The sequence below is a fragment of the Eleginops maclovinus genome, chromosome 2 (genome assembly GCF_036324505.1).
Source record: "Eleginops maclovinus isolate JMC-PN-2008 ecotype Puerto Natales chromosome 2, JC_Emac_rtc_rv5, whole genome shotgun sequence".
In the NCBI taxonomy this organism is placed as follows: domain Eukaryota; kingdom Metazoa; phylum Chordata; class Actinopteri; order Perciformes; family Eleginopidae; genus Eleginops; species Eleginops maclovinus.
In genome coordinates, this window is record NC_086350.1 from 5,230,224 (window position 1) to 5,254,650 (window position 24,427).

Sequence of the window (24,427 nt, forward strand, 5' to 3'; positions counted from 1 at the left end):
AATTTAGTTAAGGAGAGAGATATACTGCACCGACAGAGACCTGAATCATACTGCTGACATTGTGCATAATGTCCGCCCACGAAGCTGATCAGTTGGTGTTTTCGTGTTTACTTAAGTGTCAGGTTGCTTGACAAATCTCTCTCCCTCACACCTTCTCTTATCTTTATACCTTTCTCCTCCACACTGTGTAATAAAAATAGCTTAAAACTAATCATAGAAGTCAATAATGACAATGTTTACACTCCAGTAGAGGGGATTGATAGTGTGTCTTTGTGATGGTGTTTGCTGTCTTGGCTACTATACAGACTACCGTAATGCTTGTGTGTTGTGTATTAAGTACTTAATATGTGTTGTTTTTGGCCATCATGTATCCTCTGGTGTTTGTTCTGTGTGTGCTTTAGACTGTTTGATGCCACGAGTACACTGCCACCCATCTGACAGTTTATAATCCCCTGGAAACACACACTCACACACTCACACACACTAGTTGAGCAGATCACCTGAGCCCAATGAGTAGAGTTGAGGCCACACCTCTCTTCTCTCTAACCCCGCCTTCTCCCCCACACAGCCAATCAGAGGAGCGGATAGAGCATCTGACACGTCTCTGAATAGACGCTGCAGCAGTTTCACCCAGAGGAATAGATTTTTCTTCCTGGTCCTGGCAACAAAGTATCTTAGTCATATCTGTAAATGGATGAAGACAGAGCAATGCTCGCCTGTTTTCACACCAGTACCGACATCTCACATTTAGCGGAGGGATGCAAAAAGGTGAAGTGTAGCTCTAATGACCAAACAAAACAATCACAGCTTCACTGGGTTGTACTAAAAGCTGAGTCATGGTCAACAGTGTAATTACTTTCCTGAAACATCATATGGCATGTATGGCATCATTTGGTAACTATCCTGTTCATGATTGGTTTATTTTGTAACAGAGGTTATCTTGGCTTAGCAGACTACAATACGATCGATGAAGGACTTTGAAGGCAATACCAATTAGATAATAAAGTTGTGTGGATCATATTTTAAATGACATAATTCATTCAAGATGATACGCAAACAATGTTTCATAAAAATGCAATAATAGTCCTAGACCTATAAATTGTTATGCCTGGGAGAAGAAAAAAAACATTGTTTATTGTTTGATAAATCCCAATGACACAATGACTGGCAAAAATTGAGTTGCAGAAGTAATGGTTGCAAGCAAATATTAGCCAGCAATGAAAATACTCAATATTTTAAACAAGGTTTATGAGAGAAAACAAATACAGGCACAGTCTCAAATAAACAACCATCCTTTTGTCTTTACTAAACAGTGTTACTTACTGAAATTGCAATGTTATATTTATACAGGATGGTGAAATCTTAGACCATGGACTATAATGTTCCTAATATGTATAGTATGTATGTCCATTATGTCCCTTTAATCTTGCTTCCCATGTAAGCTAACTCTACTGTGGTAAAAGTTGGTGCTTATAAAAGGTCTAAAGACAGTCTAGGATTAAGAAAGGAGCCTGAGGACGATTACTAATGTCTCAATTTCAGTCTGCACTTTCTCTGCCTGACTTCCCCACCTGGAAGCCCTGGTTTGATCAATCACTATGCAGAGCAAATCAGGACAGATGGTCTCAGAAACAGGGAGACTGAGTGTCTGCTTGTAGATGGATGCTGCTATCTGCCGAGGTCTGATGCTCATGCCCTCTGGAGGAAGTTTATGAAGTGTGGAGGGAAAAACATGATATTTTTTCCCAATACACTACTCTCCTTCGGTTCCCTCTGAAGTTACATCTTCTTACTAATGATGTAACTTCTTAATTGTATGTGCTATTTTTAATCAAATATGGTGCAATAGCTGATGAATGCAGGATGTATGAATTAATGAAGCATCTCACATTGTCTTCATCTCTTTCCTACTTTGTTTTGAGTGGATTACTTTTCAACTTCATCTCGCCACCCTTACCTCTTTCTAAATCCCTTTTTCTGACATCTCTCTCTCTGTTTTTGCAAATCTATCTTTTCCTTACTTATCATCCCCTCCTCCTCTTCCCTCTCACTCACTTTCTCTCCATCCCCCGGACTGCAGTGATGGCAAACCCTGGGATCAATATCAAAGCTTTGCATAATTTAACAGCTGCTTCAATAATGTATGACGCAATGAGCCATTTTGGAAAGATGCCTCCCCTTCTCTCCCCCCTCTCTGACTCGCCACGTCTCTTTCTAGTCATGTATAGTCAACCTGCAAAGCTATGAAAAATGTGTATTAATCAGGTAAAACTGCAGTTTATAAATGTAGACCATGTGCAGATGTGTTCACTGCATGCCTCATCTCCATATTAACGAGGCAGCACGGCTCTGAGAATCCCTTGAAATGCGTAAGTCTTCCCATCGCTGCAATAACACGACCACTTAACACAGAGAGTAACAAAAAGCAAGATGATTCAACAGGCTGTGCATCAGGCGCTCTGCTGCACTTAGCATTGTTGCATGGAGGATTACTGTAGGAGGCATTCAAACAACACTGAGGAAGCTTCATCTGCTGCAGCTGGGATAATATACTGTATAACAAGCATCAAAAGCTAGCCTGCAGTGCACTTACCTCAACGCTACGGTCACCACAGATCAAAGGCAGAAAATTGAGCACTTATTAATTATTCAAGAGCTTCTTACAATTCTCAATTTTTAAGTAGAGCAAAAACAAGACATGTTTTACCTCAAAAACATATTTGAGTTGTCATCCTTCACCTTTTCAGTCTTAAAGGGGCCCTATTATGCTTTTGTTTCCCTGTATGTGTTATAAAGTTTTCTGTGCATGTAAATGGTCTGCAAAGACTAATATCCCAAAGTTCCAGAGGGAGTTTCTCTCTCACACACTCCCCCCTGCCTGAAAAGTCTCCATTGGACTCCTTTGTTTACTTCCAGAACATAATGACATCACTATGTAACACTCACACTTCTATTGGATAGCGCTCCAACACATCGTACGTGATAGGCTAAGGGGCGGGACATTTCTAAGCGGTTGACCAATCACAACAGAACCAGTCAGCTAACCAATCAGAGCAGACTGGGCTCTGGTTTCAGATAGAGGGGGAAAAGAGGTGCTGCAGCACAGACAGTATGAGAAAAATAAAGAGCTTTTTGAACATTAAAGCATGGAGACATGTCACAGTGGAGACACAAAATAGAAATATGAACCTGAAAATTATCATAATATGGCCCCTTTAAATGAGCTGTCCCGGGTACATATTGAAAAGTGAACTCTGCATTGTTTTAGTTATTCTTCATAAAGAAAAGAAAATTATTTTGAAGATAACTCTGAAATGTTACAACATAACAAATACACATCCTCTCTTTTGTGACATGTGGAGGGTTATGTCGGTGGTCCATCTCAGACAGATTAGGGGAGTAGTCCATGATGATGACACTGCACTTTAAGCACTGATGGATTAGCTGTAGACTCACTCTGGTTTATTTAGCACCTAGACTTAAATAAAGGGGCTTTCATCACCTAGATAGGATAATGTCACAGTAAGATCAGTTTCAGGGGCGTCAAAATGTGAAGGAGAAGGGTTTTAATGTGCCTATTAATACAAATTATTATTAATCATAATGAGCCATTCAGTTGGGGTTTTGCATGAGCATTATATTAGCCGTTGGTATGTGAACTCTGTTTCTTCAGCACTGCGTGGATTACTTTTTTTTTCAGAGGAGCTGCTTTCACACTGTCAATTCCCATTTCATTTTAAAATAATATCCTCAATGTTCTAGAAACACAGCAGGAAATGTAGGCTATGTCATCTTTGCATGGCCATCAGAGGAGAAGACATAGGCCATTATCATTTGTATAACTACCATTACTGCTTTAGATATGGCAAAAAGGGCAAACTTAGCTTACTTGCACATTGGAAAAATGAAGCTTAACTGTTGCAGTTTCAAACAAAAGCTTCACGTGGTTAATTGAAACAAAACCACTTTTTAAGGTGTCGGAAACCAAATAAAAGTTTAGGAAAGATCATGGTGTGGTTTAATGTGGCTTAAATACTTAATACTTACATAAATCTAACATTTTTGTTGTAGAATTGTACTTGATTTATACTCCTTGAAGTGTAGATCTAGAAAAAATGTCTCCTACTTCACATTTCTCTTTGTTCGCAGTCAGTTGAAACAAAACAAACCTGTATGAAGTTTTTAGAACTCACAAGTTTGCATTTAGCTTCACCTTTAGCATTTGCCTTCTTAAAAGCAAAAACGATTAGTCACTTTATAACAGAACTATCAGCTAAATGAGAAAGCTCACAGCTATTGGAGCTAACAGATAACGGAGGTAACAGCTAACGGTGCTAATAGCTATCGGAGCTAACAGCTAACGGAGCTAACAGCTATCGGAGCTCACAGCTAACGGAGCTAACAGCTATCGGAGCTAACAGCTAACGGAGCTAACAGCTATCGGAGCTACCAGCTAACGGAGCTAACAGCTATCGGAGCTAACAGCTAACGGAGCTAATAGCTATCGGAGCTAATAGCTATCGGAGCTAACAGCTAATGGGGCTCACAGCTAACGGGGTGGAGGTTCTTTTGAAATACATTTTGATACTTAAAGGCACTAGAAAAATATACCAGATTCATTCTCAACCAACCTTTTGCTGCTTGGCATTTCACCTCACTATTTTTTTTTTGCAAAAGCAACATAGCACCAGACTCTTGTTTTTATAGAAACATAAAGGTTAGGGGTGACCAGAAATGACTCAAAAACAGCAAAATAAGAATATAGGCAGAATCTAGGATATCTACAGGCCTACTGACTTGGCAATGCATTTCTAGTGGTTGCATTATTTTTGTTTAAGTCTTGTTCTTAAAAGGCTAATCATTTCGATGCATAATTATTTTAGGAAAAGCTTAAACGCAAGGTTTTGAAGGCCACCTTTTTTAACTGTTTTTCTGACCTACTTTTGTGACAATGATGGCTATTAATAATATATATTATATAATACGCATTATTTATACATGTTATGTATACATACATATATATTAAAACATCATCAGATGCACATTATATATTTGCAAGAAAACAAATCCATCACTGGCTGTAACAGCACTCAAGTTAACCACCATTTTAATTTTGCTGTGTAACAGTGTCCCGACCCACAGTGTGACACAGCAGTTCTGTTCTCTCACCTTGTCGCAGCGACGGGAGAGGGAGTGTTTCTGCATGTGTAGGTGTGTGTCGCTTTCTAAAGTGGGGAGGGGTCATCAGTCTCAATGGGATGTGTGTGTGCGTGTGTTAATTCAAGCTGAGGACACAAAGTCTCACGTCTGGGACACTTTAACCTTTCTAAACTGACCTGCTGACAACACACACATCTTCCTCTTTCTCATACAAGTACAATAATGCCTATGTGAGTACTGTATGTCCCCCCTCAAACACACACTCTGCTCTGCAAATACACACAACGTCAGCTGTCATTATAACGGCCTCTGAGGAGCTGTCGGATTTCATTTCGCTGCCCTGAGCTCAACCAACGTGGAGAGGCCGTTAGCCCTTAGTCGTCTCGTTTCTTCTGCCTATGTGCACATCATCTTGTGCTTTCTAGTAAAACACTCCCCAGTGCCTGCAGGCAGGGATTGGGGTGAAGAGTTTAAATGTCCTAATGTTCATCCCACTGGCTCCCATTGGTGAGCAGAACATGAACATTTAATGTCAGTTCCTAGTATTCATAGGTCTCGTCTTTGGTGCTTTCATTCAGAATCCCTCCCACGCTAATGCTGCATTCACATGATACCCAGCTTGCTCTTTGATCCCTGTGAAGCTTAATAAACACCTTTCTCTCAAGTCATTTATAAGGGACTAACACACTACTGAAAAACAAGAAATACATTTAGGTCATGAACAACTGTTTACATGTGCAATGCTTTCCAATAAAAAAAGAATCCTGAAATGTAAGGTGGAAAAAATATGTGAGCTAAATATTGGTTTTGAGTTTGCGCGACTGGATTCTCCACAGCACCAGAGTATTTTGTTTACAAAGCCATATGGGAGTAAACAAAACAGCAACCTCATGCAATCTGGAAAGTGCAGCAGTAAGGAGTGTCATGTCGATTTTTTTTTTATATATGACTAATTGTTGTGCAGCCCCATATTAGAGGAAAACACCAAGGAGCTTTAAAAAAAAAAGAGCTGGAGATCAGGTGGAGAGCAACGGAAATACAGAGCCGACACAGTATCCTGGCACTGGGGAAAACGCTCTGAAGCTTCCCCTCCATAACTCCTGCTGCTGCTGCTCAATCGATCCCTTCAAGGCAATCTAGCCGAGCTTAACAGTGATGAAAATGTCTCTTTCTAGACATCCAATATCGGAAACAGACACAAAATTGACACGGGGAGACATGTCTGAGAAGCAGAAGGTGATTGGCGATGGGACTAGCAAGGAACAATGGCTCCATAAACATAAGAAACTTTAAATGTGTTATTTCTTTTCTTTTTGTTATGCAACGTCACAAACATTGCAGGTTAGTGGAGAAAATCAGGTTTGGTGTGTGTGTGTGTGTGTGTGTGTGTGTGTGTGTGTGTGTGTGTGTGTGTGTGTGTGTGTGTGTGTGTGTGTGTGTGTGTGTGTGTGTGTGTGTGTGTGTGTGTGTGTGTGTGTAATTGTGTAACAGCTGCAGATATTTTCACAAAACTGACTCTTTCAATCTATCGGGTGTCAATCCTAATTTAATGATATGAGAGATATCAGAAATATAATGAGAAAGGGCGTCAAACCAAACATTTTCTTTTCCTCAGCCCGGACACAATGACAGTTTTATGACCTTCCACTAATAATGTTTTTATTAGAAGTGAATAAATTATTTCTTCTTCCTCAGTTGATTTTCTTTTGTTGTGTTATATCTTTCTTTAAAGTTTCCTCCTTCATTGTCACTCTTCTGTCTTTCTCTGCTCATTAGGCTGTCACATTAATTGCTAAATTGGCTGATAATATAATATATGACTTCGATATTTGTTATGTTTTTGACTCGTTGTACCTTGGGTATTTTGCAGAAGTTACATATTTTTCTTAACAGAGCCAGAGAGTCCACATTTTACTTGCAATGTCTAAAATCGTAAAAATGTAAAGTAAACTGCTCTTTGAGAACGGTTTACTCCCATTAATTATTCTATTGTATTATCATTGGCATTAAATGGTCTTAAAATAACAAAAAGGCAATTTCTCTCCATTATCTATTGAAAAATATATTGTGACAGGCCTTCTGCTCATCACATGGTTGATACAGTTTCATGTAAAAAGTAGAAGCACTTGATTCAATGCAACAGATCTCCAGGCCAATGCAAAGAAGATTGCATATATCAGTTTGAATTAATGAACTTTTTGTTATTATCATGTATAAAAGTACGCGTAAGAATTGAGGAGAAAACCACAAACACATTAATAAAATAAAATAATTCAAAAAATGTATTATTATTATTATAATAATAATAATAATAATAATAATAATAATAATAATAATAATAATAATAATAATAATAGAGAAAATGTAGGAATTTCAAATAAAATAGCCCATCTTTAAACATTTAATTTTGATGTATCGCTTTTTTTGCTGACTCATTACACAGTCTGAGTCATACAGTAGTCTTGATTTTGTTCTTATTATTATTATCTTGTACAATCTTATAACAGGAAGTAATTCATCTGACATTTACAATCTCAATGATAGGTAAACAGATGAGCAAACACAAATCATCACGCCAAAGGATCAGGTTCTGTAAGCATAGCTCAGCAGAAACTGTGGATATAAATAACATTTAAAAAGGTCTCTTGTCGGACAGTATCATCGGAGTCAGACTGAGTTAATGACTTTTATGACTTGCAATCCCTTCCCGTTACCATTATGAATATCTGAATAGAAGAACTATATTTAAGGCTTCTTTAATTTGATTGTCTTGAATCTGTTTCTCTCATGATCAGACTTTATGACTCTAGAGTATTTATCATGTCTCTTGTAATGTGTCTAATTGGAGCTAATCATTTACCTGTCTTTTTGTTAACCATTACATCAGTGATGAGAACGGGGGCTCGACTTAGCTCAACTTAAAGACTTCAGATTGTATTTTTCCTCACGGCTATATACTGTCTGCACAAAGAAACAAAAATGGTGGGTGGACAGCTCACAGACACGGTAGATTGCAGGGTAAATTAAAGATTGCATGTGTCTAGATGGTAAACCTCAGTTTGTGATGGCCTGAAACCCCTCCGTTTGACTTATTTGTTTAGTTCCAAAACATAATGACATCACTACAGAACGCTTGAACTTCTATTGGCTATCGCTCCAACACATTGTACGTGTTAAGCTAAGGGGCGGGACTTCTATAAGCTGTTGACCAATCACAACAGAGCCAGCCAGCTAACCAATCAAAGCAGACTGGGCTCTGGTTTCAGACAGAGGGTGAAAAGAGGCAGTATGAGAAACATAAAGAGCTTTTTGAACATTAAAGCATGGAGACATGTCCCAGGAGAGGCACTACATACTGATATGAACCTGAAATTAGCTTTAAAATTGTAAATGAGGCAGCTGGCAAAACATTTTGTGTTTTATTAGAAAAAAATGCAAATTAGGAAATATATTCTTGATTATTCGGGAAAGCCAAATCCTGGAGGCAAAAGAGCCTTTCTAAAATTAAGGGTTGGACAAGTCTTTCTTGTGTCCTCATAAGAGTTTCACTTACATAAGAAACTAATACATTCTCAAAGTTCAGAGGTAGGATCAGAAGAACTGAAAAAGGAATTGAAGGGATTTTATTTTAAGTAATTAAAACCATCTATCTTTTTTAGACGATAGCTATATAAATATTGATTTAAGCCTTGAATAACGGAGTTAAAAAGAGATGCAAGAAATAACGGCAATGAGAGCTTACAGGAGACGTAGAGGGGTTTTCTCTGCTTCCAGATAAGCATATATTACAGGGGGGAGATTTGGGTGAGAAAGAGGAACAAATGAGGATTTACTTTTTCATAACACAGCACTGCACTTTGACAATGTTGAAAGGCTTTCTATCCATTATTTGCACTTAAAAAAAGACCTTGCTTTTTGGAGTTGACCATAAGTGAACTTTTACATTTGGTTTTTTAAGTCATGATTAAAAAACTAAGTGCTAATACTTTAGGTTTTTAGGTCACAGGTTGAGAGATAACAGGAAATGAAGCTGAAAAGTCTGACATTTAAAACAAGTACTTCTTAGTTGATCCTATGATCTAATAGAGTAGGACGGTCAGTAGAGTTAAAATAGCATTGATTTAACTTTGTTGATGTAAACGTGCATTTTGCTTTTGGAACAGAATCGATTCCCTGAAACAGATTAAACCCAAATGGACATACAAAATGAACTTCATGAAGGTGGGATTCATTGTTGAACTGTTTTATTAGGCTGAATTGTTCTGAACTAGGTGTACCTAACACACGTTGTGCATTTTCCGAAAGAGAATAGTCCATGAATTTAGTACAGTAGTTGTGGCTGCATGCATATCTAATAATGACTTTCAAACAAGATGCTAAAGTAGACTGGGGCATAAATCCATGTGGCAAACAGGTATGTAGTATTTCTTCCTTCACTTAATGCTCCCTGACTCCACCAGTATACATGTCATATTACTGTAAAGTAAACCTGCTATCAAGCATTTCTGAACTCAAACTAAATGCATTGTTTTCAGTCACCTCACAGGCAAATCAATGACCAAACAGCAAACACCGGGACTTACTATGAGCTACTGCAAAAAACTGTAAACCCATGAGTGTTTAGACCACCTCTCAAAAGAGTAAAACACTAAGATGTATAAACAAACTGCGTGAGTTTGTCTAAACTCTATCATAAAAATGGTGGTTAGGTGGAGATTATCCTGCAGAACAAAATGTGCAAGTATCATAAACGTGTGTTTGCCAAATATTTGGAAATCCAATGAAATGCTTTTTGTCGAGGGAGCTCTTGCGATGCTAACTTCTGTGTCGGCCTACAAAAACACGCCATCACTGCACAACACCAATCCAGCAAACCAAAACAATGCCTCCTCTGGTCCATCCACCAGTCCCCACTTCATCTCTCTTCAGTCATGTTATATCGACTAAGTTCCTGCAGCCTTCTTTAATCTTTCCTATTTTAGGGTCATCTTTGTGTCATCACACATGCAGGGATGGAGAGGTCTCTAAGGCAACAGCCATTAAAAAAAAAAAGGCACGGTACCCGGGGCTACGGAGCAAATTGTCTCCATTTTCGAATGTGCATTTAATCACTCCGTTTCCCCCCTCAGGCGCACATCTACGTCTAACAACGCCATGGCGATAACACTCAGTTTATGCTCGTGTGTGTGTGTGTGTGTGTGTGTGTGTGTGTGAGTATGTGTGTTGCAGTTTTGTCTCCAGAAGTTGCCCATTGACACAGCATACAGTATATTCTGAGCATTATGAATGAGCAGCAGAGTTATAAAACATGGTCCATGCTGCAGGTTTTCCTTATTAGGCTCTGGATGTCTATATTCTTTCATGAGCACCCTGACTAAGCCATCTGACTGAGTGTGTGTGTGTGTGTGTGTGTGTGTGTGTGTGTGTGTGTGTGTGTGTGTGTGTGTGTGTGTGTGTGTGTGTGTGTGTGTGTGTGTGTGTGTGTAGGGGGTCTGAGTGTGTGTGTGTAGGAGGGAAGCTCCACACGTAATGATTACATCGAGTTTATTCCCACTGATTCTTTTTACTTTTCCCTTTCTCGCCACCTACATCTGGCTCACAGAGCGATAGAGAAGGAGAGAGACAAAAGAAAAACAGACACGTTGTTTCACATCTCACTTCAAAGGATCTCTGGACCTTTGGGACGTTAAAGCCTGTTTCCCACAAACCGACTGCAGCTACAGCCTCATTAGCATTCTCAGTGCTGTGTTCAATACGTTTCATAAACATCTCAGAAGGAATACCTGCACCGACGGGCCAGTAGCACCATGTGCAAACCATTAAATACTTGTATACTTTTACGGCCCTTACCAACAATGTCTTCTAAAAGGTGTTTCTGAAATGTTTATCATCCGTCTGTCATAAGCTGATTTCCTTATGGATGGAAATATGGACACAATAATAGAAACACCACTCAGTAAAATGCAATACAATTCAACAGCAACACAAGCTACATCGTCCAAAATGAATGAAGTATGAAACCAAAAACAATATTCTGTAAAATGTTAGGATTATTTAAACTCATCTAGCTTGAAGTGTCATTTGGAATAACATTAATGCTTAGAAATGTTGTTGTTCTGCTCATTTAATAACAACCAACCTCTGTTGATATCATTTTGAGCAATCAGCAGCATTTGAAATTGAACGTTAAATCCAGCAGTGTTTCTCAGTCTCAAAATTAGGTTTGATGGCATCAAGCCGCAGATCCTAAACACCTCCATAAACCGTAAATGATTCAATTAACCAACAAAAGCCCCTTGGAGAAAACAGGGCATTCACGAGCGGAAATTAGTTTTCTGTATCAAGAGAATCAAGGCTGTGAAAGAGGTATCAGATAGAGGTCCCCTCATTCTGCCTTGGGAAAAATCAAACAAAAAATGACATTGAATGTTTCAGAAGTAACGACAACACAAAACTGAAATCAATTTGCAAAGAAAACGTAAGTAATGAGTTGAATTAATCCACTTAAACCCAATTAAATATCTCCATTACTGAGATACGTGTAGAGTGAATGATTATCCCCTCCAAAATAGACATTTACTGATTATTGTATGTTATTTTAAGAGGTAAAATTAGCGTTTTTGAGTCAGCGAATCTGAATTTGAGATGTTAGCAAAAGGTTAACAATTGCTGCATTTACCACAACAGTGAGAACATTAATTAAAGAGGACAGTTTCAGGTTAGTGTTTGTATTTTGTGCCTCTACTCTGACATGTCTCCATGCTTTAACGTCCAAAAAGCTCTTTATTTTTCTCATACTGCCTGTGCTGCAGCACCTCTTTTCACCCTCTGTCTGAAACCAGAGCCCAGTCTGCTCTGATTGGTTAGCTGGGCCGCTCTGTTGCGATTCATCAACCGCTTAGAGATGTCCCGCCCCCTTAAGCTGTCAGTTACAATGTGTTGGAGTGCCATCTAATAGAAGGGTGAGTGTTACATAATGATGTCATTCTGTAACAAAAGTAAACAAAGGAGTCCAATGGAGGCGAGATAAACTTCCTCTGGAGGGAACACAGGGATTCAAGCCTTTGCAGACCCTTTACATGCACTACAACCTAAATAACACACTACAGGAAAAGGAAAACCCCCCAAAAAAGCATAAAAAGGCCTCAATAATTCAGAAATGGTTTGCAGAGCATGATATTTTCATAAACACTCACAGTCATACAACAGGAGCTCAATATCATTCCAGCACTGGAACCTAAATTGGTTGCCAAAAGCTCTTCAGCGAGTTGAGAAAGAAAGTACAGCGTAATCGATAAGCTCTCTTCACCGAGACCTCTCCAGATGTTATCCGTGAAATGATTAGACCTTCTTAACTTTTCACCTTAAGTCCGGAACCAGCCGACTGCAGGGGGAGCGCTGTTGCTGCCATTTTCCAACAATGGACATTTTTCCGCCAACCCAAAGCAATGTGATCCCCTTATCTATTTCTGCACTGCAGCCATCGGATTGCTCTCCATTGAAGTGCTATTGATCTGCGCTGTGTGCTGTACTGAAAAGAGGCGGGGGGGTAATCAATATTCCCGGCCTCCTTCCTTCCTCCGGCCTCAGCCACCTCACAGTCTTAAAAAGGGGATTGAGGCATCTTTTAATTATCTCCCTTGTTGGTATGGGAAAGTACATCGTTACGTCTCAGCATGATACTGTACTGTATGCATGTTGAATACTAAAGCGTGGTAGAACTGTTGGGAATGACTCATGAGGTTTGCTAGTTAACCCAAAACATCTGTATTGAAGAGAAGTTTATTAAAGCACCAGTACATTGGTTATCATCACATAATGTCACTTTTGAGAAGATTTAAGTTCCTCAAATGAATGAAAAGGGTTACTCATGAGTTTTAAAACGGAGAAAAGCATTGTGTTGTTAGCATTAGCATAAAACACCTGCATCCCCCAAAACAGACACATTTTGTCACACTGTCACAAAATATCCACAGAAATTTCAGAAGCACAGTGAAATGTCTTGATATGTGTGCGTGGACCAAATGGTCTGCAGTAACATAGCGCTTTCTAGTCTTTGCAACTGAAATCGCTTTTCCAATCAAAGTCAGCATTCACACACATAGATACACTGCTGACCCTCATACACATTCACCTGCTCTCTCACAGTTTGCTAAACCATCAGGGAATAATTAGGAGTTCAATATCTGGCCCAAGGACACTTCAAACACATTGGGGTCGTGGATCGAAACCATCGACCTTCAGATCGGTGGATGACCCTCTACATCCTGAGCTTCAGTAGCCAGACTCCACACACGTTAGCCTAAGTATTGTTTGTTTATCTCCAAAGGCAACACTTATTTGTCAAACTGTACGGAAAAAAACAGCATCAATCAAAACTGGAGGGATTGAGCATCATGCATCATGTCAGCAGGGAGGATGCATCAGGTCACCTGACACTGAATCGAACTTACAGAGTGTCCTGAGTGACCACAAAGCCACCATGCTACCTGACATTGCCTTAGAAAATCCAATGTACCGTTCAGAAATCAATACAGCTTCTCTAAAAGGAAGATGAATGCAGCCGAGCAAGTGTCAAAATAATTACCTGTCTAAACATAGCATCCACCCCTTAGGTAAAACCACTATAAAGATGCTGTGTCCAAAGATCAGATGTTCTTTATCACACGATTAATTAGCCTGGAAGGGATTAATCGCTATCAGCAGTAAACAACGGTTGTAAGCTTGAATGGAGGTGACTCACTTTGCCTCTCAGTGTGGAGGAGTGTTTATTTATAAAAGTAACTTAGAAGGACAGACTGGATGCCAGATGGAGGAGAACTGCTAATAATGCTCATTGTTTCACAGGAATTCCTCGGTTTCCTCTGAAGGAATTTGCTGTTTACACTTGTGTTGAGAAACGCTGTGTCATTTTCTGCTGACTCCTGCTGCTACGTAGCGCTTCCCACCAGCGCAGTGATAAAAGTGGTGTCTGTGTGTGTGTGTGTGTGTGTGTGTGTGTGTGTGTGTGTGTGTGTGTGTGTGTGTGTGTGTGTGTTAGATATTAGCCAACTGTTACATGGACAAGATGATAGAGATCACACACACACACACACTTCAGGTTTACAGCTCCCTGAACAGTCATTGTGGTGGTTCACATGTGATGCAATGCAGATTGATTAAATGTCCATTAAATTCAACTCATTACTGTCATCCACCCTTGAATTGAAAAGGTAGGTTCGCATAATGTTTTGACATAAAACACAGTGAATTTACTATTTTGTTTCTATATTCCTTGTATATTTTAATTGAAATGAACAATGATGAACTACTAACACTGGCTACAGATTATTTTAGTTGTAGTTTATTCTTTCTATTGTGGATTTATGACAAGAAATATTCATTTTATTCATGTTTACACAATAAGTATTTTAATCTCAGAAGTTTTCAGCTATTTTTAAGTAGCCCAAACTGCAATTAGTCTACATTTAATTTACAAATTCATTGTATTATCAGTGTAAAGATAAACAGGAAGAGACCAGAAAGAATGTGCAAGATAAATAGCGCATAGAACAATCCAGATATCATTTAGTTTCAAGGCACATTATTGTGTTTTTATTGATACACAAGTATTTGTATGATGTCAATACATCTACGATATTTTGGATTGTATGTGACTCGATGTTTATGGTTTTAGGGCCTAATATTTCTGCTTAGAAATAAAGTTGTCAGCAACTTATTGAGACAAATCTGGAGTTCAATATCCATAAATCATGTGACAGATCAGAAAACTGCAGAAAAAGCACACTCATTGTCAGCCTATAGGTAGTCTCAGATGATTTACACCAAAGAACATTAAAAGAGACAACACATCTTTAAGCGATTGACCAATCACAACAGAGGGAGCCAGCTAACTAATCAGGGCAGACTGGGCTCTGGTTTCAGACAGAGGGAGAAAAGAAGAGCTTTTTGAACATTAAAGCATGGAGACATGTCCCAGTAGAGACACAAAAGATAAATACGGACCTGAAAATGAGAATATGTCCTCTACAGTATAATGAATGTGTTTCTCAAATATAATTGTACTCATCACTGGTCCTTTTGCTGAGCGAGCATCACATCACATCACACTGACCTCTGACCTCGGAGGAGAAGTGGGCGGAGTGACGGGTTATAAAGAGCTGCAGCTGCTGATCAAGGTCGCAGCACTTCAGGTCAACGTCCCAGGATCGGATTCCTGTCAGGAAGGAAGAGAGAGAGAGATTGCTTCAGGACAAGAGCACGAGGCAATGAAGGACAACGATTAAAGAGGACAAACATTTCAGTGTCTGATGAAGCTGAAACATGCATAACCTCTCACCAGCTGTTGCTGCAGCATCACGGCCACCTCCCACCCATCCCATCAACATTTATATAAAACATTACTGTACTAATATCACGGTGGGTATAATCATCAATGTTTAAATTAGAGCTTTTAAAAATATTGTTTGTTGCTGTCTCACTTACATCTAATATGCTTACTCACTGTTGACATAAAAGTGAACAGAAAGAATCACATTCTACAACAACCAGTGAAAAGCATCTTTAATTCAGTGTTTTAGATGTGTTTTAGGCACACACACACACCCTCCCGAGCCGCAGTGAATCAAACTTCAGATAGAACTTGTGTCAGATCTCGTCAAGCAGGATAGAAAACCAACACACACACACACTTCATCTTATCTACTCGTGGATTCCTTCATCTAGAGCTAGAATGAAGATTACTCTCATTTTTCAAAATCCAAACCCCTGTGCTTGACTCTTTCACAAAAAAAAGAGCAAGAAGTCCTTCTTTTGCCCTCAACGGAGGAGAAGACGCTCCCCCTCTGCAGTCTGCTCTCAGAATGCTGTGTCACTGTTAATAACTTTCATTGGCAAATGTCTCTCATTGCACTACTGAAGGCATACAAATTACAACCTCCTCTCTTAAGGCTGAAGCCCTTCTATTATAATCCCCGCAATGAAAAGATTGTTGTCGTTCACAGAAGACAGCGGAGTGTGCATCTGAATCTCTTGGAGGATGACCTCAGCATTATAGGTTCAGATATAACCGCATGTAGACAGAGGAGAGCCATTTCTATACTTCATTAAATACTAAAGCTAATTTCAAGTGATATGGATTAATCACTTAATCAAATGTGAGGATAACTTGCTACTCATTGTCATTTTTCGAGCAGGAACACGAGCATCTTCTGGTTCCAGTTCCTCAAATGTGAGGATAACTTGCTACTCTTTTACATGATTGTCAATTTTATATCTTTGGGTCTCTTTCCTGAAAATGAATAGACTAAATAACGACTCTCTGGTTAAATGAGACAATTAATATACTTATGAGAATGTTATCTGTTAATGATATCCTTTACATAATTGTTCATCAGTTTTATCTTGCTTTTTTTATCCCTTTGTCTGATGTGTAGATTGTTATTTCATTATGAATGTTAGCTTTAACTGTGTCTAATTTAATTATGCATGCCCTGTAAACGCAGAAAATAATCCATTAATAATAAGAAACGGCAATAGGCCAGTTAAAACAAGACAGGGAAGCATTCTTTTTTGAATGTATAATAAAAACCTCTTTTTTTTCTTAAAAGTTGTCTGTATCTGCTGCTCTCAAAGTCATCCGGACCAATGCACGATGATGGACCTCTTCACTAAGGGATGAGGGGTTTCTTTAAAGCATTGTTATTTTAAGAATAAAAACATTAATGTCAGCTTAGTGTGGCGATGATCTTTTCTAGAGTTGAGTGGGTTCATTGCTGCGCCATGTGACCAACAGGGGGATCACATATGGCTGCAGTTCTCACAGCTGCAGTGATGTTTCCTACTCTCCAGCTTCAGGGGGCAGTACTGAGGCAAATACAGTTGTGGACATCAGAGGAAGCAAAGAAGATGCTGCACTAACACACCTGCTTTTTTTTTACAAGCAAATCAGAAGAGGTGAAATCTATGTTTTATGTTGAGTCACTCTGAATACAAAAAGACCTGCAGGTGTGGTGACATATTGACACCTGTTTGGGCATGTTTGCAATAAACTGACTCAGCAAAGATTAATTGAACCCGACTAAGAGATCTAACCAGAGTATGTTCAGTAAAGCTACGTGACCAAGCATAAATACCATCTAAATAACATGAAATATTTTAGTTTTATATGGTGTAGTCTCAAGAGGTTTTGGTTGTTTCCTCTTTTCATGTCAGTAATTTTCCCAAGATTCGACAAATAATATATTAAGGAGATGGCTGAACGATGGCTCAGATCTGCTGAACCTAAATGGTGTTCGGCCTGAAAGTGTTCCCCTGCAGCTCCGGGGAGAAACGCTGAGTCCTCAGCTCTGGACGTGTTAGTGATGTTTGATTACCCTCCTTTTCTCAGGAACAGTCGCTCACTTTTCCAGGAATAATTGAGTGTACCAGGCATTTGGTGCAGGGACACTCAAGAGAGAACAAACAACAATGGACAAAGTCACGCTGTAGGCCGGAACGTGACCTCAAAATCAGTGCAAAGGAAGTGGATGAAATGTATCACTCGTACACACACACAAAATACTATATCATATAAGTTAAGTAACATGTCTTACAAGCTGTAGTGGTAATACAAACAAAAAAGGATTTCTACCAAATAAAGAGAGGAGAAAGAAGTTAAAGATTGAAATAAACAAGATAAAGATAGAATATAATTTCTATTTTTAACAAGTAAGTCAAGGGTTAAAAAATAACCACTGGCTTTTGTTGCCTCAGGCTTCAAAGCATAAAAAGCTTCTGCTGTCATTTTGTAAAAGCAGCCAGTTCCTGTAATACACACCTATATTTGGAATTACCAAAACAGAACTTGGTTCATTCATTAAAAATTAATCCTGTGAGTATTCTAGATATTTCTCAATAAATATAAAGATTTAGCGAATGGCAAATTCAGAATAGTAAGATTTCGGCATTTTTTTGTGGTAATTTAATCTGGAAAAGACAGAACTGACAACATGCTAATTCATCAAATTTGATGCAAAATAATGAATCAACTAATTTATGAGTCGTTAAGAAAATTAAAAAGACAATGAGCTGACAGTTTAGATATATGATTTATCAGGATTTGCTGCTTGTCTGCCACATTTAGTTAGATCTATGACAATTGGGTTATAGACCCTTGGTTGGACGTGAAAGCTTTAATACATTTGAAATATTAGTATATTTGATTTCAAGATCGTTAGCAATTAAGGTACTTTTACATGCAACCTCTGATAACAATCGCATACAGTATTTGAAGATTTGCAATTTTCGTTAAAAAAAACCCACCTTGGCCTCAAAAAAAATTGAGTAATTTTTCTAGACCAAAATATTTCATTCTTAATTATTCAAAAAAATAATCAGCAGGTTAATAAAATATAAAATATGTTGGTTGCCGTACTAGATTGGAGAAAATAGGCAATTTAAATAAAAATAAAATTGAATTTACTGCTTCAAATTAAATCAAATATTTCGGATTTTTTTGGTTCATTTTATTTTAGATTACAAAACAATCAAGCCAAAAGATTATCACATTAATGCCACATTTATACTAATAAAAAATATATATATAATTTGAAACAATAGTCAGATTATGAGGAAATCAAATGTGACTAAATAAAATGAATTTAACGTGTGTTTGACGACAACCCTGCAGTAGCTTGTTGCAGCCTACAGACGCAGCCTGCAGATCACCTTAATGTAAAGACAGTCGGGTCAGTCACACTGGAAACAGCAACCTGGTGAAACAATCGATGCTGTAATGACCGTGATACGGAGCAGGCCACAGAGCAGCAGAGCAGAGCAAACCTCCGTTAGAGATGGTCAGAGGGGATGGATGGGGTTGCTATGGCGCCAGACTGGCATCTAAATCATGTGGACAGAGAACAGCTGCAGACTGGCAACAGAAAACTGCTGACCGGCCTACGACTCACCGTTCACAGCAACATCTTTTAACACTGCTCAACATCCCTAAACTTCAGAGAGCTCGGACTAACATCAGGACTGTGAGCTGCTGCTAGAAGAAGGGTTTGAAACCTCGACTGTGCATATTGAAGTTAACATATGTTTACGAATAAAATCTGAAGATGAATTGACTGTTTTCTTTCAGGGTGGGCCAAAAAATACAGTAGACTCCAAATGTCTTTTCTTTGCAAATGGAGTTTTTAAGATATTCTTTGTTATCTATTTTGTTTTCTAATTCTGGGAAGCTCAATGACAATAGTTATACAAAAAAAAAGTAACAATAAAATCATAATTTGAATCTTTTAACATCTTTTGATATAATATATTTAGAGCAGTATCAAAAAGAGTATCAATACATCAATACATAGCAGTCTCAATAAGCATTCTAACGTTACCCATCCCTTTACTCACAGCAGCGTCACGGCTGGTCTCCACTCAGTCAAATAAAAGGAGGAGGGATAAAACTTGGTTTCATTTACAGCTTTTGGGCCTCCATGATTTGAATGAAGGTTTAAAAGTGATTTTATTTGGTAGTGGACTTACAGTATAGTAACAAAAACAGATACAAGGATTGAAAGGCATCTCTTTCCTAATGTAAGTAAAGGGGGGAAAGTATTTTGGGGTCCAATAGCATCACAGGACTGACACAGAAGTTGTAGTAGCACCACTTAACAACTAAGAAAAATGTCCTGTAACGCCCGGCACCCTTCCTGGAGGCTTGATTCACAGATAGTCACAAGTTACTAGATCATGGAGCTAAGTACAGTGAATCGCCTGTCAGGGTGGACTGACATATTGACATTGACTTTCACTAACTGACAGCACACTGTGAAAGGGTTAAAGTTACAAGAGGAAAACTTTGTGATCACACAAAGAGAACGACAATGTTGAAGCGGTCAACAAAAGGTAAGCCAGCCAAGATGCGTTCATTGCTTGATCAACTATTTTATTTTGAGTCGGACAATAATTCACAAAATGAACATCATGCTGGATTGAAGAGAACTTGAAACTCGAGGTTGAGACCATAACCTCATTAGGAAAATGTTTACTAAGGTCATTTTTTCATAGATTTCCATACAACCAGTGCACCCAGTGGAGACGCCCCCCGCTGGACTTTAGAGAGAGTGATTTTTGGCTTGGCTTCACTTTTCACACCCGAGAAATCCTTCTTATTTTAACTCCTTGAAATATTCAGCTGAATAATGTTGCCTGGGTGTGTCAAAATAAGAGTCCAACTGAAAAGAGAAACATCTGTGACGTAGTTGTGTTGTCACTGCGGAGCAAGGCCTGCAGATTGAGTTTGTTTACTAGTTTGTACACGACACTAAGGGGTATGCAGAGATACACATATTGAAACATAACCCCCCCACACACACACACACACACACACACACACACACACACACACACACACACACACACACACACACACACACACACACACACACACACACACACACACACACACACACACACACACACACACACACACACACACACACACCTGCCAAAAGCTAACTGCTGCAACACAGATGTTGATAGTCACAGATGTTGTGCATGTTGAAAATAAATGGTTGACTTATTTTACTTAACTTATTCAGCCATGGTGATTGGCAGTTGATGTGGGTTGTGTATCCTAAATACATTGATCAAATAGGTAGTTTTTTTTTTTTAAAAAGGGATACTGCTTGCCCAATGCTCTATTAAAGTAAAAACCTCTGCAGCATCCACAACTTCAGTCTGCAATCATTTCACAGTGATAGAGTTCACATGCTGTACTGGAAAATGCGTGGTGTCCCATGGTGCAATGCTGCAGCAACTGCCTGCTCTAACTATGAATAGGCTACTATCCTGTCCATTGCGTCAAATCACTTCCCTCCCATATTGATGTTTCTCATGACTTTTTGTCCCACACGCAAACAGATAACCAACACAGACACACACCGGGACTTCCTCCAGCACTCACCCCGCTCTATGTGCGCTCTGACGGCGTCCAGCTGCTGCTCCGTTCCGATCTCCCCGATCACTATCAGCATGTAGTAGCCGCTCCGGTTGAACGGCACACCGCGTCTCCGTCTCCCTCCTCCCCGACGGTACCTGAGTCTCTCCTCGGACCCCGGCGGCTTCGGCGGCGCGCTGTAACCCTCGTCCTCCTCCACCACCGGGAGCGCACCTCGCACCACCGGCATCTCCATGGCAACAACTGCTGCAACAGACGCCGAGGCTGAGTCCATCGCCATGACAACTAAGGTGTGAGAGAGGGGGAGAGTCCATATGGTGGGGGGGAGGATTAAAGGTGGTGGGGGGGGGGGGGGGGGCATTAAGGGGATAACGTCAAATCTCCCAGATGGGTAAAAAAAAAGAAGTTTGTTTCCGGTGGTGATTTCAAAATAAGAGCTTTTTGGTGCATGTGAAAACTTCCATTTAACTACAGATTGGTCGAGTCTGTTTCTAAACTTTTTATAGAAGAGAAAGTCTTGCACATGAGATAAAATAGTTCATATATCACAGGTAATAGATATATTAAAAGACTCATTTCACTTCAGGGTGGTAGCAGGCCACTATTCAAAATAAAACACCTTTGAAATCGATATCGCCCCTCAGTTTTCAGATAAGAATAAAATAATAGCTGTCCATTATCAAAGACCCATTACACTTCAGGGTGGTTTGATATATATGTGTTACTAGCATTGGTAAATCAGCATGTATTGGTTTAATTCTCAGTCCTCCTACAGCCAACAAGAGTGAGTGAAACGCAGCTTGCTCCTAAATAAATTAATATCATGAAGAAACTTTTCATTTTGGGTAAAGATAAATACGGATTGTTGTGTGCAAAAAAACAACTAAAAGCTATCGTCTCAACAGGTGGGATCTACAACCCTAAATGCACCTGGCCTAACTTTATAGTAACCGGCCTACAAGGATCATTAACAGTGGTTTTGGACATAGGATAGCATAGTAAACATTCCGACTACATATCTTCCAGCTGAACAGCGTTTTTCAGTCTGAACGACACCAAAAACTTCTGTAGGACAGATTTACAGTTCGCGGAAGATTTAAAGGTTGCCTGGAAATGACAATTGCTTAGGTTTTGACACTTTTCGAAAAGGGAAAGTGACAGTAGTTAAAGTAGGTAATAATCCTGAGGCCTGCACTGTTATGTTTGTTGTAAATTATTGGTCACAATCTCAATAATAATAAAGAAGGTAAATAAATACAGACAGACTTCCCCTCTACTGCATCTGGTGCTATGATAATGTAAAAATACAAATCAAGATGGATGACTGGGGTTTTTTGGTTATTTGAAGGGGCACAAAAACAACAAAAGACTTAAAATGTTTGCCTTCTTGACCCGTGTCTCCTATGTTCAAACATCTAAAATTCACGAACGTTTCGGAGAGGGTAGACCTTCAGTTTCATAGTGTTAGAAGGGAAAAGTGGTCTCTGGACTTCTAAACTGTCAGAGGTATTGGAAATTGTTTAGTGGTAGCTACATTTTCGTGAAACAATTTGAAGTTGGTTATAAGTGATGGTAGCTGGTTAGCATACTTATAATCACAAGGTTTATTCAAATGTGAGCAGGGTTGGTTGTCACATTAACCCAACTGTTCATTCATATTATGTTTGGGCGTCTTGAGAGATTAGAACACATGACTAGTAGCCGTCCAATAATGTCAAGTACCTTCCCACCTGCACCTGCAGCGTGGATTTGCATTGTAATTTCATCATTCACAACTTTGAAGATTTAATTCTTAATATTTGAATTTAATGACATTAGATGAACACATCATTTGAGTCTTTATCCCTCAAGTTGAGTCTCAAGCCATTTACTTCTGTCAAGTCAAGTTGCAAGTCATCATTGCAGTGACATAAGTCCACATCTCTGGTTCCAGGATACATATTATTCATTCAAAACAGCTTTTAAATGCCACTTGAAGTGTGTACAAAATAACCGACGACAACATTTGACAGTGCAATGATATTGTTAAGGAATCTCACAAACCCTGAATCAGAGCGCTTCGTGCAACAATAAACTGTGACAGTGAAGAGCGTGAAAAAGTCTAGCAGTATTCATAAGTAGAGCAGGATTAGACTTCTCTAAACGTCAATCATTCCCTCTTAGTCTCCATTTAGGATTCAGATGCATAAATGCAGTCAGTCTTGAGCAGTGAATGTGGAAGACATTAAAAGAAATTAAAAACCATGTTTTTTTTATGCACAGTCACACAACTGATAAAGACACACCGAGCGAAAATGAAGAGCAGTCTTAAAATAGCCTCTTTCTTCTCAGAGAAGTGTTCCTCTTTCAGCTGTTCAACCTTGAGCTTGGCACATCTCAGTGTGTAGCAGAGGGCGTTCCAGCAAAAAGTGCCAGCATCACACTGAGGGGATAACCAGGAGGGCCACACCTATTACGGCCTTACAGTCAGCATTAACCCTCTTTCACTGTAATTATCATCTTTTTAACAAATGATATATGCAAATACAAATGTTTTTCAGATATGTTCAAGTTTCATAGTTTAGTTCATTGATGCCGATTGCAAATAATTTACATTAAAGAGGCCCTATTATGCTTAATTTTTCCCCTTCCTGTAGTTTGTTACATAGGTTTTTGTGCATGTAAATGTTCTTCCAAAGGCTGGAATCCCAAAGTTCCCTCCAAAGGGAGTTTCTTTCCCACATACTTCCCCCCTGACTGAAACGCCTCCATTGAACTCCTTTGTTCACTTCCATAACATAATGACATCGCTATGTAACAGTCGCGCTTCTATTGGCTTACGCTCCATCACATTGTACCTGATAGGCTTAGGGGCGGGACATCTCTAAGGAGTTGACAAATCACAACAGAGCGGGCCAGCTGACCAATCAGAGCAGACTGGGCTCTGGTTTCAGACAGAGGGTGAAAAGAGGTGCTGCAGCACAGGCAGTATGAGAAAAATAAAGAGCTGTTTGAACATCAAAGCATGGAGACATGTCAGAGTAGAGGCACATACAAATATGAAACCTGAAATGGATCATAATAGGGCCCCTTTAAAGACCATGTTCTCATTGAAGTTCTTATTTGCTGTTTTTGTATTAGTTTTTATTTACATAAAGCGTGTTACATCCTACAGTAGCAGAGTGAACATGCCTCTTATGGCTTGTTTTTTTGCTGCAGGTCTTTCTGACAGTGAGTCAGCACTTCACTTTTTGGAGAGCTTCAGCACCCACATGCTTCCCTCTAGTGGTGGAAATAAGACTCCAAACTCTCTACAAATTGGTGATGTATCCTTAAATATTAATGCATAAC

General features: G+C 39.2%; 1 protein-coding gene across 1 annotated transcript in view; it reads right to left on the reverse strand.

Annotated features, from left to right (window-relative positions):
• The window catches only part of map1ab (microtubule-associated protein 1Ab), a 64,948-nt gene extending 43,648 nt beyond the window's left edge, over positions 1-21,300 (reverse strand). The window contains exons 1-2 of the mRNA XM_063906142.1: positions 21,104-21,300; positions 15,275-15,376 (exon numbers count right to left, since the gene is read on the reverse strand). Coding sequence (XP_063762212.1) covers positions 15,275-15,376; positions 21,104-21,173 — 172 coding nt within the window. The 5' untranslated portion in view covers positions 21,174-21,300. The remainder of the gene's footprint in view (positions 1-15,274; positions 15,377-21,103) is intronic.
• Positions 21,301-24,427: the final 3,127 nt, after the last annotated feature.